General features: G+C 33.0%; 1 protein-coding gene across 1 annotated transcript in view; it reads right to left on the reverse strand.

Moving 5' to 3' along the window:
• Positions 1 to 19633, reverse strand: part of LOC145335524 (uncharacterized) — a 93098-nt gene extending 73465 nt beyond the window's left edge. The window contains exons 1-2 of the mRNA XM_080181311.1: positions 19601 to 19633; positions 18915 to 18980 (exon numbers count right to left, since the gene is read on the reverse strand). Of these exons, the coding sequence (XP_080037437.1) occupies positions 18915 to 18966 (52 nt within the window). The 5' untranslated portion in view covers positions 18967 to 18980; positions 19601 to 19633. The remainder of the gene's footprint in view (positions 1 to 18914; positions 18981 to 19600) is intronic.
• Positions 19634 to 19878: the final 245 nt, after the last annotated feature.

A 19878-nucleotide genomic window follows, 5' to 3' on the forward strand; every position in this document is an offset into this window, starting at 1 on the left:
GATGTCCCACCCACTAAGAAAATAGTTATACACCTTCCCGGGACTTATGAGAAGCTACCCTGTAAAGGAGAACCCGATCAGTTCAGCGGTTAGCGAGATCCTTCGCTACAAACAAACAGACGGACATCGTTCTACTTTGTATTATAGATATTCTATATTTATAAATTGTCTTTGATGTTAAACATTTTTGACCCATGCCGTCACATAAAAATCACGCCAAAATCAGGAATTAAAAGGGATAACACAATGGATGATAAATCAATTTACATAATTAATTAAATAAAAAGTCTCCAAAATGTTGAGCCCATAAATGAGAAATTGTTAAGATAAAACTTTGGGTACTGTGTAATAATCCAAGGAGTGAGTGTACATTGAGCTGCTTATTACACTGGTCTCCAAAGTTTTATAGTAACGTTTTCTTATTCGTTGGCTTAATCTTAGGGAAATATAATTGAATTTTTATTGGTTGGTACATTAAAATGAGTGTCTTGTCCATTAACGATTCAACCACTAATCATAACTTATAGAAGGGATAACTTTATGTTTAATCATTGAGGATTTACATCAACTTATTGGCAATTGAATATCATTTTAGATCCCTGGTAATAGTAAACGATTCAACCACCAATTATAACTTACAGAAGGGATGATTTTATGTTTAATCATTGAGGATTTACATCAACTTATCGGCAATTGTCTTATCCCTTTAGATCCCTGTAAATAGTACGTTTTGCGAAATGGACATTATAATACTATATGGGGGGGATGACCAATAACAGAGCTAAAGAAATGTTAATTTTCGGAATTTTTTACGATTAAATATATATGTTGAAAAGTTATAAGGGATTATAAATTTTCTTAGTATAAATATTAATTAATACCAAAAAAATATATTAGAATATTTCTTAATTTCAAAACTTTGTGTGATTAGATTTTAGTATTGGTAATTAACCAACCCCAGGTCGTGTTGGGTCAAAAGTCATAAGGATGGCTCAATTTTGGAATTGATAAGCACGCTATCTTATTGACATAGAATTACATAGAAAAGTTGTCGCCAAATTAAGTTGCTAAGTTCTGTATTGATTCACGTTGATATTATAACAGGAGAAAATTTTGGTTGCAATTTCTCTTCGATTTTATTTTGTGGGCCATTTATCCAGTAAGAGAAAAGGGAATAGGTTAAAAGAATTTGGTGGGGGAGATCGTTTTTTTAGCCCACTAGAGAGTTCACTTTATTATAGAACATGCAAATCTCGTGTAAGATCCAAGTAATAATAAATCCATTGTAATAAATTAAAAATTAAAAAAAAAACTTTGAAAATTGACCCACTCTAATCTTCGTAGACCATACTTCGCGACAGCGGACAGCATGATGTGTCAAGTTTTTTCTTCTTATTTTGAAAAGCTAGCTTTTACACAAGAACATATATTTTACTATCCTTATAATAAAAGTAACACGATCTGTGTCTGTCTATCTGTATGTATATCTCGTTAACTTCTGAACTAATAGGGTTCTGTACTTAATTTAGCTTCTTATTAGTTCTGGGATAGGTTATAGGTATAGGTACCACCCTCCCAGGAGAATTCACCCCTAGTAAAAATTAACCAACCCCCCCCCCCCAAAAAAAAAGGTCTCTAGGGGCAGAGCAGCTAGTAGATCATTAAATTTAAAAGCATTTTTAGTTTTCACATTTATTAACAAAAAGCTGGCTATTTTAAATGGATGAAAAAATTCAGAGTTATAAAACATCAAAATTAATATCATTGTTCTGAAATCCTATCAATTCAATAACCAAACAGTAAGGTTTTCTTGTTTGAAGCTTAAGATCCCAGGAATGGGTAATCTAAATAGCAAGAATATGCTACATTTTGCAACATTTAGCTATGTTTAGGACAGAAAAGCTGCATTTTGAAAGATTTAGCTATGTAAAGGACATAAATGCTATGTTTTGCAAGAATTTGCTATGTGAAGGACAAAAAAGCTAAGTTTTCCAATAATTTGCTATGTTTTGCAAGAATTTGCTATGTTTTGCAAGAATTTGCTATGTTTTGCAAGAATTTGCTATGTTTTCCAAGAATTTGCTAAGTTTTGCAAGATTTTGCTATGTTTTGCAAGAATTTGCTATGGGAAGGACAGAAAAGCTAAGTTTTGCAATGTTTTGCTATGTGATGGACCAAAAAGCTATTTTATGCAAGATTTTGCTATGTGAAGGACCAAAAAGCTATGTTTTGCAATATTTTGCTATAATAAGGAAAGAAAAGCTAAGTTTTGCAATATTTTGCTATGTGATGGACCAAAAACCAATTTTATGCAAGATTTTGCTATGTGAAGGACCAAAAAGCTAGGTTTTGTTAGGTGAAGGGAGGCTACTTATGTCCTCAATCTTGCAAAATCTTTGTTAAGGGAGGCAATTTATGCCCTTCATCTAACAAATTCTCACTTAAGGAAGGCTACTTATGTCCTTCCTAGGAAGGTGACTTCTGTCCTTATTAAGGAATGACTTTGTTTTCTTTCCATGATCCAAAAATTTAGATAGGGATAATTATAATATATATTATATTTATATATAAACAAGGATGACAACATCCATAAGTAGCGAAGCACAAAAATCGTGGATGGAAATGCGTAAAAGTAAAATTAAAGTGTATTTATCCCAAAAAAAGTTTGAAAATTGGACCAAAACACCAAATATATGGGGAAATATGTAAAACATATAAAAATAGCCAAAAACCTGATAAAAGGCAGTCTGACCGCCATGGTTGTTTTCTTTAAACGACGGGAAATTTAATTTTGATATCTATAACTGAAAAAATTTTGAAAATCGGACCATAAACACTGAAGATATGGAGAATGATGTCATAAATACAAAAATAGCCTAAAACCTGCAAAAAGGCAGTCTGGCCGTCATGGATGTTTTCTTTAAACGACGGGAAATTTAATCCTCATATCTATAACTGAAAAAATTTTGAAAATTGGACCATAAACACTGAAGATATGGTGGAAATGTGAAAAATACAAAAATAGCCTAAAACCTGCAAAATGGCAGTGTGGCCGTCATGGTTGTTTTCTGTAAACGACAGGAAATTTAATTTTGATATCAATAACTGAAAAAATTTTGAAAATCGGACCATAAACACTGAAGAAATGGAGAAAAATGTGAAACATACAAAAATAGCCTAAAACCTGCTAAAAAGGGGTCTGACCGCCCTTGATGTTTTATAGTTAATTGTGCTCCTTAATAATGGGAATGTTGTCAAAAAATTTCAGCTGTCTATCTTTAATAGGAGCCGAGAAAATCACGTTTCCCCTATTCTGTCTTACACGGACGGACGGACAGACGGACGGACGGACGGACGGACGGACATTTCGAATTATAGAGTAGCTTCGCTACTAACAAGGATGACAACATCCATAAAAGCGAAGCTCTGAAACGGTACGACAAACGGACATTAACATTTGTATAATATCAGAACTAAATAATTAGAATGCGAATGTATAAGAGTCAAAGCAAAATTGTAAGTAAATTTGTTGAAAAACTGCTTGATACAGGATAATGATTATGGACATACTTACATTTTTAGGACTTGATTATAGAGTTGCTTCGCTTATAATATTGTACTTTGTTGTCCCAGGAATCAGTATACCAAAAATCAGACCAATCGGATAATTAGGTCACATACAAATTTGTTGTTAAAAATGTAAAAAAATCAACATGTTTAAAATGGACGTTCGGACATTCTAGTAATGATTATAGAGTTGCTACGCTTTCTAACTCGTACCTAACCTTTACAGGAATCACCATGCAAAATTTGAAATCGATAGGACAATTCTAACATGCCTAAATTAACGAAAAAAGCTATTTAAAAAAGTAAAAAAATCAACATGTTTAAAATGGACGTACGGACATTTTGGTAATGATTATAGAGTTGCTACGCTTTCTAAATCGTACCTAACTACTAAAGGAATCACCATGCAAAATTTGAAATCGATAGGACAATTCTAACATGTCTAAATTAACGAAAAAAGCTATCCGTGACGGACGGACGGACGGACGGACGTACGGACGGACCGACCCTAATTATAGAAAAGCTTCGCTTTTAAAAAATAAAAATATACACACAAAGAAAGATTTTTTTTCTATATATAGATAAAATCTCTTGTCAGTATTACAGACGGACAGACAATCATAGAGAAGTAGGTGTGCTACAATCGAATGCCCGGGCTAAAAGAAATAGGGATTAAATAGGGATGATTTAAATTTAAAATTTCTCTATGGTAATACATAATATTTCAGTATGGCTTAGAAATGGTTTTAAACCAGCCGAAATCAAGCAGATTTGAAGATTATTTTTATATGAATTATACCTTCAAACCTGATTGTACTTTGATAGATTAGCTCTAATGTATTTAAACCAGGGATCTTAAGGGACATGACAATGGTGGATAAATTGATATCTATCCCCAATGATAATAAACCAAATTATTGCTTCTTAAAATTATTGATTGAAAAGTCTGGACACATCTAGTTTGAAACCGACCAATAAAAGTACCCAGAGTTTTTGAGCCAACGAACAAGATAAGGTGGTTGTAATAAAACCAGTCCAATGTCCCCTCCCTCCCTCCCTGATAAGAACACTTATTGCAGAGTGTATAAAAATGTGAAGTTTTTTTCAATAATAATTCTTATTGATGGTTCATAAAACTGTGTTCAGAGCTGTGCAATTTATTACAGGGATTTAGGAATAGGCATTTTTAGAATCCTATTATAGACAGGTTTTCGTAGAGAGTAAAATGAAAATAAAGTTTAGTTTGACATGAGAGGCCGATAAAACTCGAAAAAATTGTTTCTAATACGATACTATACAGTATTTTTCAGTATAACTTAGAACTGGTTCTAATCCAGCGGATATTAATTGGTTTCGAAGCCTTATTGTGAAAAGTGATACGTAAATCATTTGATTCAAGGGAAGCTTCCTTCTAGTCATATTCGTTTTAGTAACAAAGCTACTCAATGCTTTACTTTGTTTTTTCGTCCGTCAGTCCGTCCATAAAGCTATGTGGGAAATATGATTTTCCCTAGTGCTTTTAAAGATAAAAAGCTGATTCATTTGGTGAAGGTACGGGTACCCCTTATCAAAGATCATCTAGTATCCATTTCTTGGTCTGTCGGTATGTCGGTCATGATACAAAAGATATTGATTCTATAATATGTCATTTCCTTCTAAGTTTTTCTTCCTTATAATCACTATACATGTGCTCTTATAGATACTTTTTCCGTTTGTCCATTTTTTCGTGCTTTATACTTACGGATGCTGTCATATGAACTGTTATTTTGAGTTTACTGTAGATTTTACAAGAAGAGAGGGGGACAAAGAACTGTTTTTAACACTAGTTGGCATAACAACTTTGGGGACTATGGTGAATTTTGATTGGTTGGTTCATTAACTTGAGTGTTCAAACGTTTCAACCACTAATTTTTATCTACAGAAGGGATACTTTTGTGTATCATCATTGGGGATGTACAACTACATTGTACATAAATTTATCGGCCATTGTCTTATCCTTGAGATACTATCATCCTTTAAAGTTTTGGTGTAGGAATTAAATAAATGTGCAATCAATAAATTGAGTTTCAATTTGTATCAGCTTTAGATGTCACAATTTTTGTGTATTTGTAGATTGAATATTTTTTGATCAAGTGGGATTTTTTTTAGTGCACAGTCCTATAAAGAGCGTCATTCTTTTTCGCGTAATTTCGCAAGCTTCTAGTCAAATGCTCTTATTGGGTCAAGCCGTGTGACGCCATAAAAGTGAGAGATGAGAGTATAAGTGGGAAAGGAAAACCCTGAAAAAAGATGGAACTATTGACGTTACACGGCTATTTTTTTCAATCACTTTGTCGAGTCTGATTAAACGCATAATTAAGACCAAATTGACCTAATAAGTGTTTTTGACTAGAACTTCTAATTATTTTTAAACTAATTTTCATGATTTTAAAAATTGTGTTTCCTAGGATGATGAGGTAAAATATCATATACTTTTTAAATCTAAGTTTTTGCTTCCACCTTCAAGATGGATGGTGCATCAAAAAGCATAGAATGTGAATGGAAAAAAACCACGTTTTTCAGTATTTATTTTCTTCTCCCATCAAATGACTTTTTCGTGTTATGTCAACTTGAAATTCCATTATGAAACTGTGAAAAGTGCCTTTTAGTGTTCTTTTTTAATAAGCACAGCAACTCTATAATTTATTCTGTCCGTCTGTCTGCTGAAACTTTTGTTCATTAAAACCAGAGAAAAGGGGTTAATATCATTAGAGCAAATGATACATCGTTTTATTTAAGGAAAATTTTTACTATCCCTATATTTAATAGATGTTTGTCTGTGTGTTTGTATAGAAAGATATTGCTGATCCTATATGCTTTCTCTTTACAGTGAAGCTTTGTATAGGTCTGGAGATAGTTTTTAAATATTTTGGAAATATGATAACCTCACCTAATAAATATCGGCAGAAGAAAATAATATCTCCTTCCCCCTTTCTTAATTTGTTGTTTCTTTCTTTTAAAACTAATATTTTCTTCCCATTCGCTATCTTAATGTCCTCATAGGCCACTAGAGGCGTAACCACTAGAATTTTCGCATCTTTTTGAAAACAATTCCTTGTTTTTTTTATATATTTGAATAATTTATTTTATAAAGTTTCTTTTTGACATTTTATACTTTATCACAAAGACGCATAAGTATTCTTTTTTTTTTAAATTGAAGATCGTGTCAGATCGAAATATTTCATTTTATAGAAGAATGATTAAACATATGAGATTCCACCATTTCCTTCCTAAAAAAACTTATATTTGTACAAAAGGTTATTTAACCTTTGATACACAATTCTATGATTTATCATAACCATTTGATTGTGTACCATTAGAATATTTGCATGATAAACAAATTTGAATTTCGAATATTAGAAAATATCTATTAACATCACTGAAAATCACACCTTTAAAAGTAGGGACTTTGAGTTAGGATGCAATTCTAAATTTTTTTAGGATGCCTCTATCTTTTGAAAATTGCTATTAACAATAATGGTCAATTTATAAATCACTTTGCAATCATACAGAATACATAAAATGCAATCTAAAACTGAAAATTAGTTTACTAAAGTAATAAGCAGTCAAATTGAATGCCCAACTGTTCTGTTATATATATACCTAGCAAGCTCATAGCAAATTGAACTAAATAAATTGAAAACATTCGTTTGAATTTCATCCAATTTATTTTAAAATTTGTAGTGTGAATTCGAATAGAAGATTGAGTTAACGAAATAGGAGGAAGTGGCATTTTTAAATGCAGCATTGGATGTATAATACGGGGATATTGTGGGAAATGTTTGTCGTCAATTTAAGTTGCAAATCTAATTGTGCTTTCCATAAGGTAAAAAATATAGTGAAGGGGAAAAAAATCCCCCGTCACCCCTATTTTTGTTTTATCTAAAATTAAGAGGGGGTTTTAGTGCTTAATATACCTTTTGAGGGAAAGCATCAAGAAAAAAATGGTATATTAAATAGAAACTATTATATTGGACCGGCAAAAAATGGTTGCAACATCGATTAATACCTCTGGATTAGAACCGGTTCTAGCCATACTGAAAAATCATGTATAGCATCGTATTACAGACAATTTTCCCACGGGGCTAACAAGACTAGTTTCAAAATTATAATATTTTATTTTAATTTTATATCCGTTGAAATCTGTCTATAATGCGATGCGAAAAATAATTATTCTTCAGTTGGCCCTACCCTTAGATCCTTAAATAGAGCATCGTTATGGAGGTTAAAATATTTGAAGTGGTGCTTAATACTTATATTTATTCTAAGTATTAGAATTTAATCTTTCAACTAACAAAGACAAGGATTTCAATATTCATAAACGCGGAGATCAAAAATCGTTCATAGAGAGACAAACGAAAATTAACAATCCTATTATATAATGTCAGAGAGAGAGAGAGGACAATGGGCTGTTTATTACATTAGTCCCCAAAGTTTTACAAAAATGTTTTCTGATTTGTTGGCTTAACAACTAAGGGGATTATGAATTTGATTATTATTTATTTGTTTTATTAAGTTGAGTGTTCCAACGTTTCAAGCACTAATTTCAATCTACATAAGGGGTAATTTTGTGTGTCATCATTGAGGATGTTCATAATTTTATCGGCCATTGTCTTATCCCTGTAGATCCCTGATATAAAGTAGTAAGGTTTTGTTTGCCTGTTAGTATCTCGCAAACCACTGAACCAATTGAGTTCCCCATCTAATAAAGTTTCACATTAGGTCCTAGGAAAGTTTTTGACTATATTGTAATTAAATTTAAGCATTTGAATTGTTCTAGGCTATTTTTGGAATGGAAGGACGTTAGTACGATTGAACGGACAAACCTTAAATGTAGAAAAACTTCTTTTTTACGATGCACAGAAAGCCAAAGACATAGAAAATTAAATAAAAAAATAATGCAACATTATAATTTTTTTTACAAATTTACTTATATTATTCTTTGCTATCTGTAAAGGAATATCAATATATCTTTTTCAGATTTAACTTTGGGTTTTATAAATGATGATAAAAACGAAAAAAATTATTATGGAAAAAGGTAAGAATAAAATAGTTTTCTCTTTTATTATTGTTATGTTTTAATAAATCTTAATCTACTACATGTAACAATAATATTTTTTTTTTAAATAGGGATCTTAAGGGATAAGACAATGGACGATAAATTGATGTACAATGTACATTGTACATCCTCAATTATGATAACAAAAGTACCCCTAAATCAAAATGATTAGTTGTAAAATTTGGACTCTAAATGGTTGGGAACCAAACAACCAACCACAAGTCAATAAAAGTACCCAAAGTTTTTTAGCCAACGAATTAGAAAACATGGTTATTCAACTTTGTTATTCAAGTCCAATGTCTCCTCCCTTCTTGATAATATAAGATTTTAAATTCACTTTTTCGAATAACATAATAGGTATTCTTTGTAATGCGAGCAAATGTAAACTAAAGTTGTAAAGTGTACCATAATACTACATCCCAAATATATTTCATCCCATACATATATACATTATGCTTCCTAAGGGGCATAGGGTCTTAGAAATATAACATTACATTAATACACTTGAATCTGCTGCAAATCAATTGTGATTTTATGATGTGGTACAGTTGTAGACCCCTGTAATATTCTCTTTACAAGAGGACGGAGAAATTTACGACCCACAGTAGTGGTTATTGTTGGGCCTCTTGGATTCCAACATGAAAAAATAATCCGCCAATTTTACGTCCGCTTGTTGACGGGGAAAAAACAGCGTATAGTGTCCAATAAAAATGACGTCATACTCATACAATATAAATGACCAGTAATAGCCCAGTATATATTGTATTTGACCAATGGTAAATTGTATACTGGCCTATCATTGGTAATTTCTATTGTATGACGTAATTTTTTAATGGACATTATACGCTGTTTCACGGGGAAAATGGGTTTATTTTAAATAAAAAAAGTTCATATTGCTACTTTATTAGGCATGTGACGTTAATTGCTAAAGCATCGGGAATGTCTTGGCTTTAAAACAGTTATAGCACATTATCCTGCAAAGTTAGGTCTTCCGGACAAAGTCGTGTTATTTAAGGGATATTTATAGCAAAGATATTTACCTAAAAAACAATCAGAATGCGCAGTATATGTGGCTTACATTCTTCAAGATTGAAAGAGTATTTCTTTTTAGAAGATTTTCCTGACAACTGAAAATCCTTTCTGCATATCTATATCTGCTCACCTTAGACGCAAAATTTAGTTTTCAGGTATTCTTTATAAATATCTACGGGTGGTTTCTGGCTTTTTATTGGGTCTCTCTCGCCATCTCCAAAAGTATAGGGGCGAAGCAACTAGTCCATAATATAAAGTAGTAGTTTTTTTTGTTGGTCTTCCAGTAAGGTGATGGTTTTAAGAAATCCGCTAGTCCATCTACTAAGATCCTAGAGATGGCTTCGAAACTAATTAATATCTGCCGGATTAGAACTGTTTCTGAACCATACTAAAAAATCATGTATCGTATAGTATTATAGACAATTTTTTACGAATAATTAATCTTATAATTATTCATTTTACTATCTGCGTAAAGCTGTCTTAAATACGCTGCGATAAATATTATTTCATTAAATTTTCCCATTAGTTTTTTTGTTGTAATGTAAAATCTCCGAAAGTCTGAAGTATGCACCGTGGTTTGCTCTTCTTCCTCACAGGGGTCAATAAACAAGGATGTATTAAAATCACACCAGAATACAAGCCTTGGAAGGTCATCTAACATGCAAAGATTAAACATAATAAATGACTATGGAAGCCGGTGACAGTTATCTCATTCTCCGCAGAGAGAATTCTTTACGCTGAGGTTAACATTGGGGGCACTCTGACGATATGGTGCAAATCTCAAGGATCTTTAGGGATAAGACAAAATTTATTTACATCTCTAATGATTAAACATAAAATTACCCCTTCTGTAGATTACATTCAGTAGTTGAAAAGTTTCGACAATGCGTTTAATGGAGAATCATTCAAAAATAAAATTACCAAATATTTTAGTAAACAAATTAGAAAACGTAACTATAAAACTTTTAGCGCTAGTGTAGTTAACAACCAAATGCCCCCTGTCTCCCTGGGCGAATCACAAGGATGAATAAAGCCATTGATGCGAAAAAGTGGTTTTATATACATACATATTTAGCAACACATCCAGTTAAAGTTACAAAACCCCAAAAATTTGTTTAATGATACTTCAAAATTAGTTCAGAAATAGTCTTCAATCTATTACATTAAGCCTTTAAAATCGAGAACTTTATTTATTTTCATTAAGATCTCACAAACTGCTGAATAAATTGCTCTGTATATTTCAGAAAGTCATATTATTCGAAGTGTAGGTTTAAGGCTATTTGGCATGAGTATTAGTCAACCCTCAAGAAAGATAGGACCCTAGAAAATAAAAACTAACTTTTGTTTTTTCTTCTTTTTTGAAAACAAACTTTATGGGGGGGGGGGGGGATTTCCTTTCGTTAGGGTAGCCCCTTAAGGTAATAGGGCTGAACTAAATCAATGTAAAAAAGAAATTATAAAATAAAAAAGATTGTATATTTGTAATTAAAAAAATAATATGATTTCTCAGAATACCAAATCTATTCTGGATTTACAACTAAGGCTATAAGTTGTTTACCCTTGGTACTAAATATTTCTAATATAATCTGCAGTAATTTTGCTAGCTTACCCCTCTCCAACCCCGCCCCCCTTCATGCTTTTGTCTTTCCTATTTCCAGACAAACTCTGCTTCTCTTATACACAATGGTTCAATAGTAATTTTTTTAATGATTCTTAATAGGTATACCAGCCAACAAAAGTATCAGATACCAGAAGGGCTAATTTGAAACATACCTAATATTCTGGGACTTTTTTTTAGAAAATACATTTTGATCTAATGCACTATTACAAATTTTTAAAAAGGGTTCCATATTATAGTGTGGGACAAAATTTAGGCATTTTCATCTGATTATTTTGATCTATTAAGTTCTCATTTTGCATGATACTATTAGGTACCTAGTTTAGTCCCAATGTGCACTGTTAGAATTATGTATTATTTATTTTAGAAATAAATTTTTATTTGTCCTGATTCCACCTTGTACTGTATATAAATAATAATAGTTTATTTTTTTTTTCTAAATATGCAATATTTCATATCATATGTAGCTTTTTTTATGCATCTCAGGCCCACTGCGGTCTTTCTCATTTTATGTTGTGGTTATATTGGGCACCTTAGTCCAACTGTGCTCTTTTTAATATCATATGTTGGTTATTTTGTGAATCTTGGGCCAACTGTACCCTGTTTTATTTTTTTGTTGCTCATTTTGTTCTCGGTCCCACTGTGCTTTGTTTAATATTATTTGTTGCTTATTTGGGCAAATATTATTTGTGTTCAGTTTTTATATTTCTAGACAAAACTTGTTTGTTTTCCTAAAACTAATTCTGCAGATTTTCAGGCTTAAGACAATATACGATAAATCTATATTCACCTCCTATTATGATAAACAAAATTACCTCTATCGTAAATTAAAATTGTCTTATAATTTTGGACACTTCTAGTTTGGGATCAACAAATCAAATACTGAAAAGTACTAAAAGTTTTAAACCAACAAATAAGATGGTTATAAAACTTAAGATACTAGTTTGATTTACAGTCCATTGTCTCCTCCCTCTTTGCAGATATAGATGTTTTAGGTTTTATTAGAATTGTGAAAAAATTAAGATAAAAATTACAAAATCTTAAAAGCTTATTTTAATGTAAAAATAATACACCAGGACTATTTTTTAAGTCAGGATGAACTTACAGAGAACTTTAAAACGCCTGTATTTTTTCACTCAAGCCAAGAAAACCACCACCCTTCCCCGTTAAACTTAACTTATCAAAAAATTGACAATTTAAGGAGAAAATTTAAGTAGTTAGAGTCTTGTTCACACAGCATCATACAAGATACGATAAAAAAAAGTACCTACTGCTACTTAGCAGCCATAATAATGTTAATGTCGTGTGGGTGAGTTGCACCTGGACTAACAGTCAACTTGTCAACTCAAGGCCAGACTCTTGGTCCTTCACCTCATACCCGTGGTACAGTACATTACAGACAACCAACCCTTTGATTGCACGATCTTTGTCTGGAGATCCTAACTGTGCATGGTAGTGAGTTGCGCCTGTTTGGGGCCAAGGCATTCCCCCTACTCCAACTCTTTGATGTCCTGTGCCGAACAGAGCAGGTAGGTACCATTTTTAACGTCTTTGGTATGACGCGGATTCGAGTTTGCATCCTTCCCATCATTTTCCCTTGACACTTTAATTAGGGCTTGTGGGTAATTTACACGTCAACCTTATGGATGGTGAGTTAAGGTTTCGTGATTTTTTTTTGTCACGATATTATTGCGACTTTTAATGCAACCAAGGCACAGGACGTGGCGCTGTTTTGACAACGACACAATGAAGTCACATCAAATCCTTGGGACTTCTCAGTCAACCTAGTATTCAAGGATGACTCCCAGTAGATGAACTAACAAACGCCACTAACACACTAGCCAGCTACTACACAATGCTAGTCCACAGGGACTTTTCAGTCAACCTATGACTGAGCAAAGTTTTTCGATCACTAGTGTACCATGCCAAGGACCACCCATGCATACCTGATTTAGGGCTAAGGCTTCCCCCCTACTTTTACTCCAAATCTCTAACGCCTGAAAGAGCAGCAGTAGGTACTAATTTTTACATCTTTAGTATTGATGCGGTCTGGGGACTCGAACCCGACACCTCCCCAACAGATAAGCGGACGTTAAACCACTGAGCCATATCTGCGGGTGGCAGCCATAATAAAGTCAGATAATTATATTTTTTGTAAATATAACTACTAGTTTTATTTCTTTTGTTTTATAATAATGATTCAACCAGATATCATCAAGAAAAGTGCTTGGTATTAAGGCTCATAATATCATCAACGAGCATATTATTCAAATTAGTTCTTGAAACAACTTCTATAGGACTAAACTTTTTAAAGAGCATAATTATCAAAATATTTTGTATTCCTACATATATAAAACAAGGATGACAACATCCATAAAAGCGAAGCACTGAAACGGTAGGACAAACGGACATTAACACTTGTATAGTGTTAGAACTTAATTATCATAATATAAATTTATAAGAGTCAAAGCAAAATTGTAAGTAAATTTGTTGTAAAACTGCTTGATACAGGATAATTTTTATGGACATACTTACATTTTTAGGGCTTGATTATAGAGTTGCTTCGCTTATTACATTATACTTTGTTGTCCCACGAATCAATATACCAAAAATCAGATCAATCCGATGATTTGATCACATAAAAATTTGTTGTTCAAAAAGTAAAACAATCAACATGTTTAAAATGGACGTATGGACATTTTGGTAATGATTATAGAGTTGCTACGCTTTCTAAATCGTACCTAACTACTACAGGAATCACCATGCAAAGTTTGAAATCGATAGGACAATTCTAACATGGCTAAATTAATGGATAAAAGCTAACTATCTCGGACGGACGGACTGACGGACCGACCCTAATTATAGAAAAGCTTCGCTTTTAAAAACAGCATTTAAAGCTTGGATTACATACAATATAAAAGCAATATAAAACATTATTAAAAGGAAAAAGTTTTATTAAAAATGCATCAAAAATATGAACAGTTAATTATTAAATTTGTTATGTTATAGATATGCTAAACAAGGATGATAACATTTATAGAAGACTGCCATGCTAAATGACTTTTTTTGCTAATTATCAGGGATCTAAATGGATAAGACAATGACCTATAATATGGCCTATATCACCAATGATGATAAAATAATACCCCTTCTGTAGATTACAATTTGTGGTTTAAATGTTTGAATGCTCAACTTAATGGACCAACCAATCAAAATTCAATAAAGTCCCTAAAGTTGATAAACCAACGAAGAAGAAAATGTTATTATAAAACTTTGGGGACAGCGTCCCTTCCCTCTCTGCAATTTATATACCTGCTATGCTTCCTAATTTATACAATATTGTTATGGGAATTTTTATGCAAGCTTAAAGAAAATATTTACTTTTTAAAAGTTTAAATTAATATCTTTCCTGTAAAGCTTCGAAACAGTTTAATATTGATCCGCATGATTAGTACTGGTTCCACGAATGATGAAATAAAAAACCTAAAATCAATACCAATTTACTTTGCCTGGGGCCAACAAAATTGAATTTAATATTAAATTTTTAATTTTTCTGTCAACTGGATGTTGCTTATACAATGTGTCACGACCATATAAAGTACGGGTTGTGTTTGACAAATTCAAAGTCAGAGATCTTAATGGACACACGCATCCAGAGCCAGGAACCAAACAAACATCAGGTTTTTGTATAAACTTTATTGAACAGCCTGTCAACAGATTATCAAAATTATGTCTAAAATAACAATGAAAGTGTTTTGATCATACCTCCGAGAGACACAGAATAAGTAGCGGCAAACAACACAATACAAATGCACTTCCTTTTGGCCGACTCAAAACAAACTTTTAGGTCGTCTTTTCTCAATCAATCAATCAATTGCATTGGGATAAGGAAGAAAGGTATTAATGCTTGAAGAACCAATATTAAGCTAAGGAGCAGGGGCGTCCAAGCTTTTTTTTTGGGGGGGGGGTAAAAAATTTTAGGGGGGGGGGTAATTCGTGTTTGAGGGGGGTAAAATGGCGCGCGAAGCGCGCCGAAATTTTTTTTTACCCCCCCCAAAATTTTTACCCCGGGGGTAAAATTTGATTGGGGGGGGTAATTACCCCCCCTAAAGTCTGTTGGGGGGGGGGTAAATACTCCCCCCAAATCTGTTGGGGGGGGTAATTACCCCCCCCAAACTAATTTACCCCGGGGGTAAAATTTTTGGGGGGGGTAATTTAATTATGTAAAAAAAGCACCTACCTAATCTATTAAGTTAATAAGTACTATCCTATGACATAAAGTAGTAAGTAAGGTTTATTTGACTATAGCTTCAGATTTCATTACTTTTAATACTGAGTTCTCCTTTTTAGGAAAGCTTCACATAGATCCCATGATGGTTCCACACTATTATAGGTCAATCCTTTGAGTGGTTTTAGGCTATTTTTCTCCTCCCTTTTTACCCTTTAGAAAACACGAGTTCTTAGATGCTAAGGGCGCCACTACTATTCAAATATATAGTAGTATCTCATTCTTTAGAACATAAAAATACAATAATTAACTCACTAACCAATGAACCAATATGATTATACTTTAAAGTGAAGCGTCTTATAGGTCTTGGTAAGTTTTATAACTAGTTTTGAGACACCCTGACATCCTCCCAAAAGAAATCGCCCATACAAATTCTTTTTCATTATTTAATGAAATATTTAATTTAGTTAGGTATCTATTTTATGGAATCTTCAGTGCTTTACAATTACATCATAGATCCCCCCCTCAAAAAAAAATTTTCAGTAAAATTTTTTTTTAAGAACATTCAATTTGGGGGGGGGTAAATACCCCCCCCCCAAAAAAAAATTTTTTAAAGAACATTTATTTATTTATATTACCCCCCCCAAAATGGTTTGGGGGGGGTAAATACCCCCCCAAAAATCGTTGGGGGTGCCTACGGCACCCCCAAGGTAGGGGTAATTTTTTTTTAGGGGGGGTATTGTTCAAAAAAATTTGGGAGTGCCTACGGCACCCCCAAAATCGTTTGGGGGTGCCAAATGGCCCATTACCCCCCCCCTTGGACGCCTATGCTAAGGAGTTTGACACATTTTGGGATAAATAACTAGTACCTATAGCTTTTTAATTTAATACTCTACTAGCAGCTACACGCCTATTTTTTTTGTGTGGGATTTTTTCAAGGGGTGATATTCTTTGCATGGTGGTGGTACCTTCACCCAAAATAGTTATAAACCTTCCCAGGACCTCTGAGAAGCTACGCTGTAAAGGTAAACTATATCGGTTCAGCGGTTAGCGAGAACCTTCGATAATAATATATAGACGGAAAGACATCCTGTTACTTTATTATAATGATTTAAAACCATAAAAACTTAACAATGAAATTATTCATAATCTTAAAAGTACAATATTTGATATCCATTACTCAAAAGTAAGACTGATAAAAAGTTTTATAAATCATCAATCCGTCAAAACTTTTATCTAAAACTGTATGAAAGATGAAAATCAGAATGTTATATGATAAACTGTTAAGGAATGTTTGAGATTGAATGTTTGCCCTGAGAGAGGGAGTGGACAATGTTTAGTCCCCAAAGATGTATCATAACGTTTTCTTTGGGGACTTTAATTGAATTTGATTGGTTGGTTTATTAAGTTGGATGTCCAAATGTTTCAATAAATGATTTTAATCTCAAGAAGGGTCATTTTGTGTATCATCATTCGAGATGTACATTAATTTATCGGCCATTGTCTTATCCCTTTAGATCACTGCCACGTACCTGTATTATAGTTATTTGTTTGCCTTAAAATTACATTCTTATCTTTTAAAAGCCTAGCACGCAATTGGCACAATAGGACCAGTGGAAAAGCTTCGCTACTTTGGTCCAACAGATGCTTGATTTTTACTTACAGTTAGACGTTATTATAAAAGTAAAGTAAAATTCCTATAGGAAAAGAAAAAGTAGAAAAAGTTTTTATTCATTCTCAGAATGACATATTTTTTGCTTGCCTAAAAATTGTTTTGTCTCCTTATAGCCAATTCTAAAGAAAACAGTTTATATATATTCACATCACAGTTTGAAGGTAGAAATACTTGATTTTCTGTTGTGATTATTATTGGAAAATGACTAGAGAACCCAACTTTTTGAGACTGATAGATTAGGTGTAGAAATCTTGGCAAAGTTAACCATGGGTTTTGTTACATTTCATTAAGAAACATTTTATATCTATCTATAATACAAAGTAGCTTGATGTCTGTCTGTCTGTCTGTCCGTCCGTCCGTCCGTCTGAAGCTTAAGATCTCGGTAACCACTGAACCGATTGGATTCTACTCTTAAGGGTATATAACTATCGATCCTGTGGTGGTTCTAAGCTATTTTCTTGGGGGTAGGGACACCCCCAACCCTCCCAAAAATGAAATTTTCCCCCCTTTATTTTATTTTTTTTTTGCAGAAGATTTCCTTGGTCCTATTTTTTGCAGAAGATTTCCTTGGTCCTTTTTTTTATGCACAAGATTTCCTTGGTCCTTTTACGAATTTCGCCAACAAATTTTTTTTGATCACCTCTTGGGGCAAAGCCCCTAGACGCTAGGGGCGAAGCCGCTAGTAATAAATACAAAGTAGCTTAATGTCTGTGCTTCTGTCCGTCTGAAGCTTAAGATCTCGGTAACCTCTGGACTGATCGGGGTCTACTCTTCAGGGAATATACCTACAGGTCTTGTGGTGGTTTTAGGCTATTTTCTTTGGGGGTGGGACACCCCCAACTTCCCCAACATTTTATTAAATTTTTTTCAAACCTCTTGGGGAAAAGCCTATAGAGACTAGAGGCGAATCTGATAGTATAGTATATAGAAGAACAATTTTGTCCAGTAACATATTTAAAAAGGTTTTGAGCTAGGGTATGTTTTAAAACTTTTGGATTAAAGAGCAATTTATAATCTAATATCCCTTCCCTCTCTTTATCCCTGATAGATGTTAAGAGAACATATAAAAGATATATACACTTATTCATATTTACATACATGATTATTCAAATGTACACAATGATAAACCTAGTAAAAGTGTCTGACTCTGATTATGACGTAAAAAAATTAGCCAATACGAGGCCACTATAAATTTTACCATTGGTCAAGTACAGTGTATACTGGCCTCTCAGTGGCTAATGTTTTTTTACGTCATAATCAGAGTCAGACACTTTTACTAGGTTCCACAATGATCTTCAGGTATAAGATAATGGGCGATAAATTAATATAATACACCCCGAATGATGACAGGGGCCCACCGCAAGGGTTAGGGATAAGAACCTCCCCTTATTTTTTTTCAAATTAAGGGGAGGAGATTAAATGCTCGGCCGGTACTTTGAGGGAAAGCACCGTGGAAACTTGTTTAGATGAATCAGGGGGGGAGGGGAGGGGATATTGGATGAAAATCATAAAGGTCCCCAAAGTTTTATAAACATGTTTGTCCATTGTGGGCATAAAAACATTGGATACTTTTTTAAATTCTTGCTTAGTTGGTACAAACTAGAAGTATGAAAATTTATCGCCCATTGTCTTATCCCTTAAGATCCCTGGATTAATAAATCTTTCCTGCCTATCTATCTATGAATCAAGAACTTACTTGTATGTTTAGTCATTGAGTTGTTTCTTATTCTTTTCATTAAACTCGTCATTTTAGATTTATATCCTAAAACAATAATCCTTATACTAAAGTAACAGGATTTCTATCTGTCTGTTTGTACCGAAGGATCTCGCTAACCCCCCCCCAAAAAAAAAAAAAATGAAAAATAACCCCCCCCCCAAAAAAAAAAATATTTTAACTAAAATTCAAAATGAGGAGGGGGGGTTTCCCCCCCCCCAAAAAAAAAAAAAAAATTCCACCCACCAAAATTTTTTTTAAATTTTTTCTTTTAAAATCTAAAATAAGAAATTAGGTTATCAAATTCAACTCCGCTCTCCTCAAGTGCCCCCAGAGGCCCTAGGGGCGTAGCCGCTAGTAAAAAATAACGAGCTACAGTGGGGTTTGGGTTATTTGAGATTATACCCCTTTAATATGTTTTACCCCTTCCTAATTAAAGTTTAAACGTTCTTGAAAAAATCTTAGAGGCCTTTAGAAGCATTTTATGGGAAGGAGGGCACGGTTGATACTCCATAATATGGACCAATAAAAGCTTCACTGTAAAGGAGAACTGTATTGGTTTAGCGGTTAGTGAGATCTTAACACAAACAAAGAGACTTCCTGTTGATTTTTAAAAGGATATATACTGAGATGACTATACAAATAATAATATAACAAAAAATACTTACACAAAAAAATGCTGTTAGTTTATGCTGTTATTTTCACCAAAATTACTGTTAGATTTTCTTTCTTAAATAAATGCTTTCAATCAAATGATAAATATGAAAAGAAAACAAAAATAAAAGTTTTAAGATCTAGTTTTGAGTTTTTATTTTGAATGTTTTAAAGTAAATTCTACAATAGTGACATAAGCTATATAAATTTCTTAGAAGAACCACAACTCTATAGTCTGTCTATTTGTCCCTCGATTAAAGACATACACACACTAGTTTGAACTAACTAATCA

Source organism: Acartia tonsa, chromosome 13, assembly GCF_053477335.1.
Source record: "Acartia tonsa isolate MP-2025a chromosome 13, ASM5347733v1, whole genome shotgun sequence".
In the NCBI taxonomy this organism is placed as follows: domain Eukaryota; kingdom Metazoa; phylum Arthropoda; class Copepoda; order Calanoida; family Acartiidae; genus Acartia; species Acartia tonsa.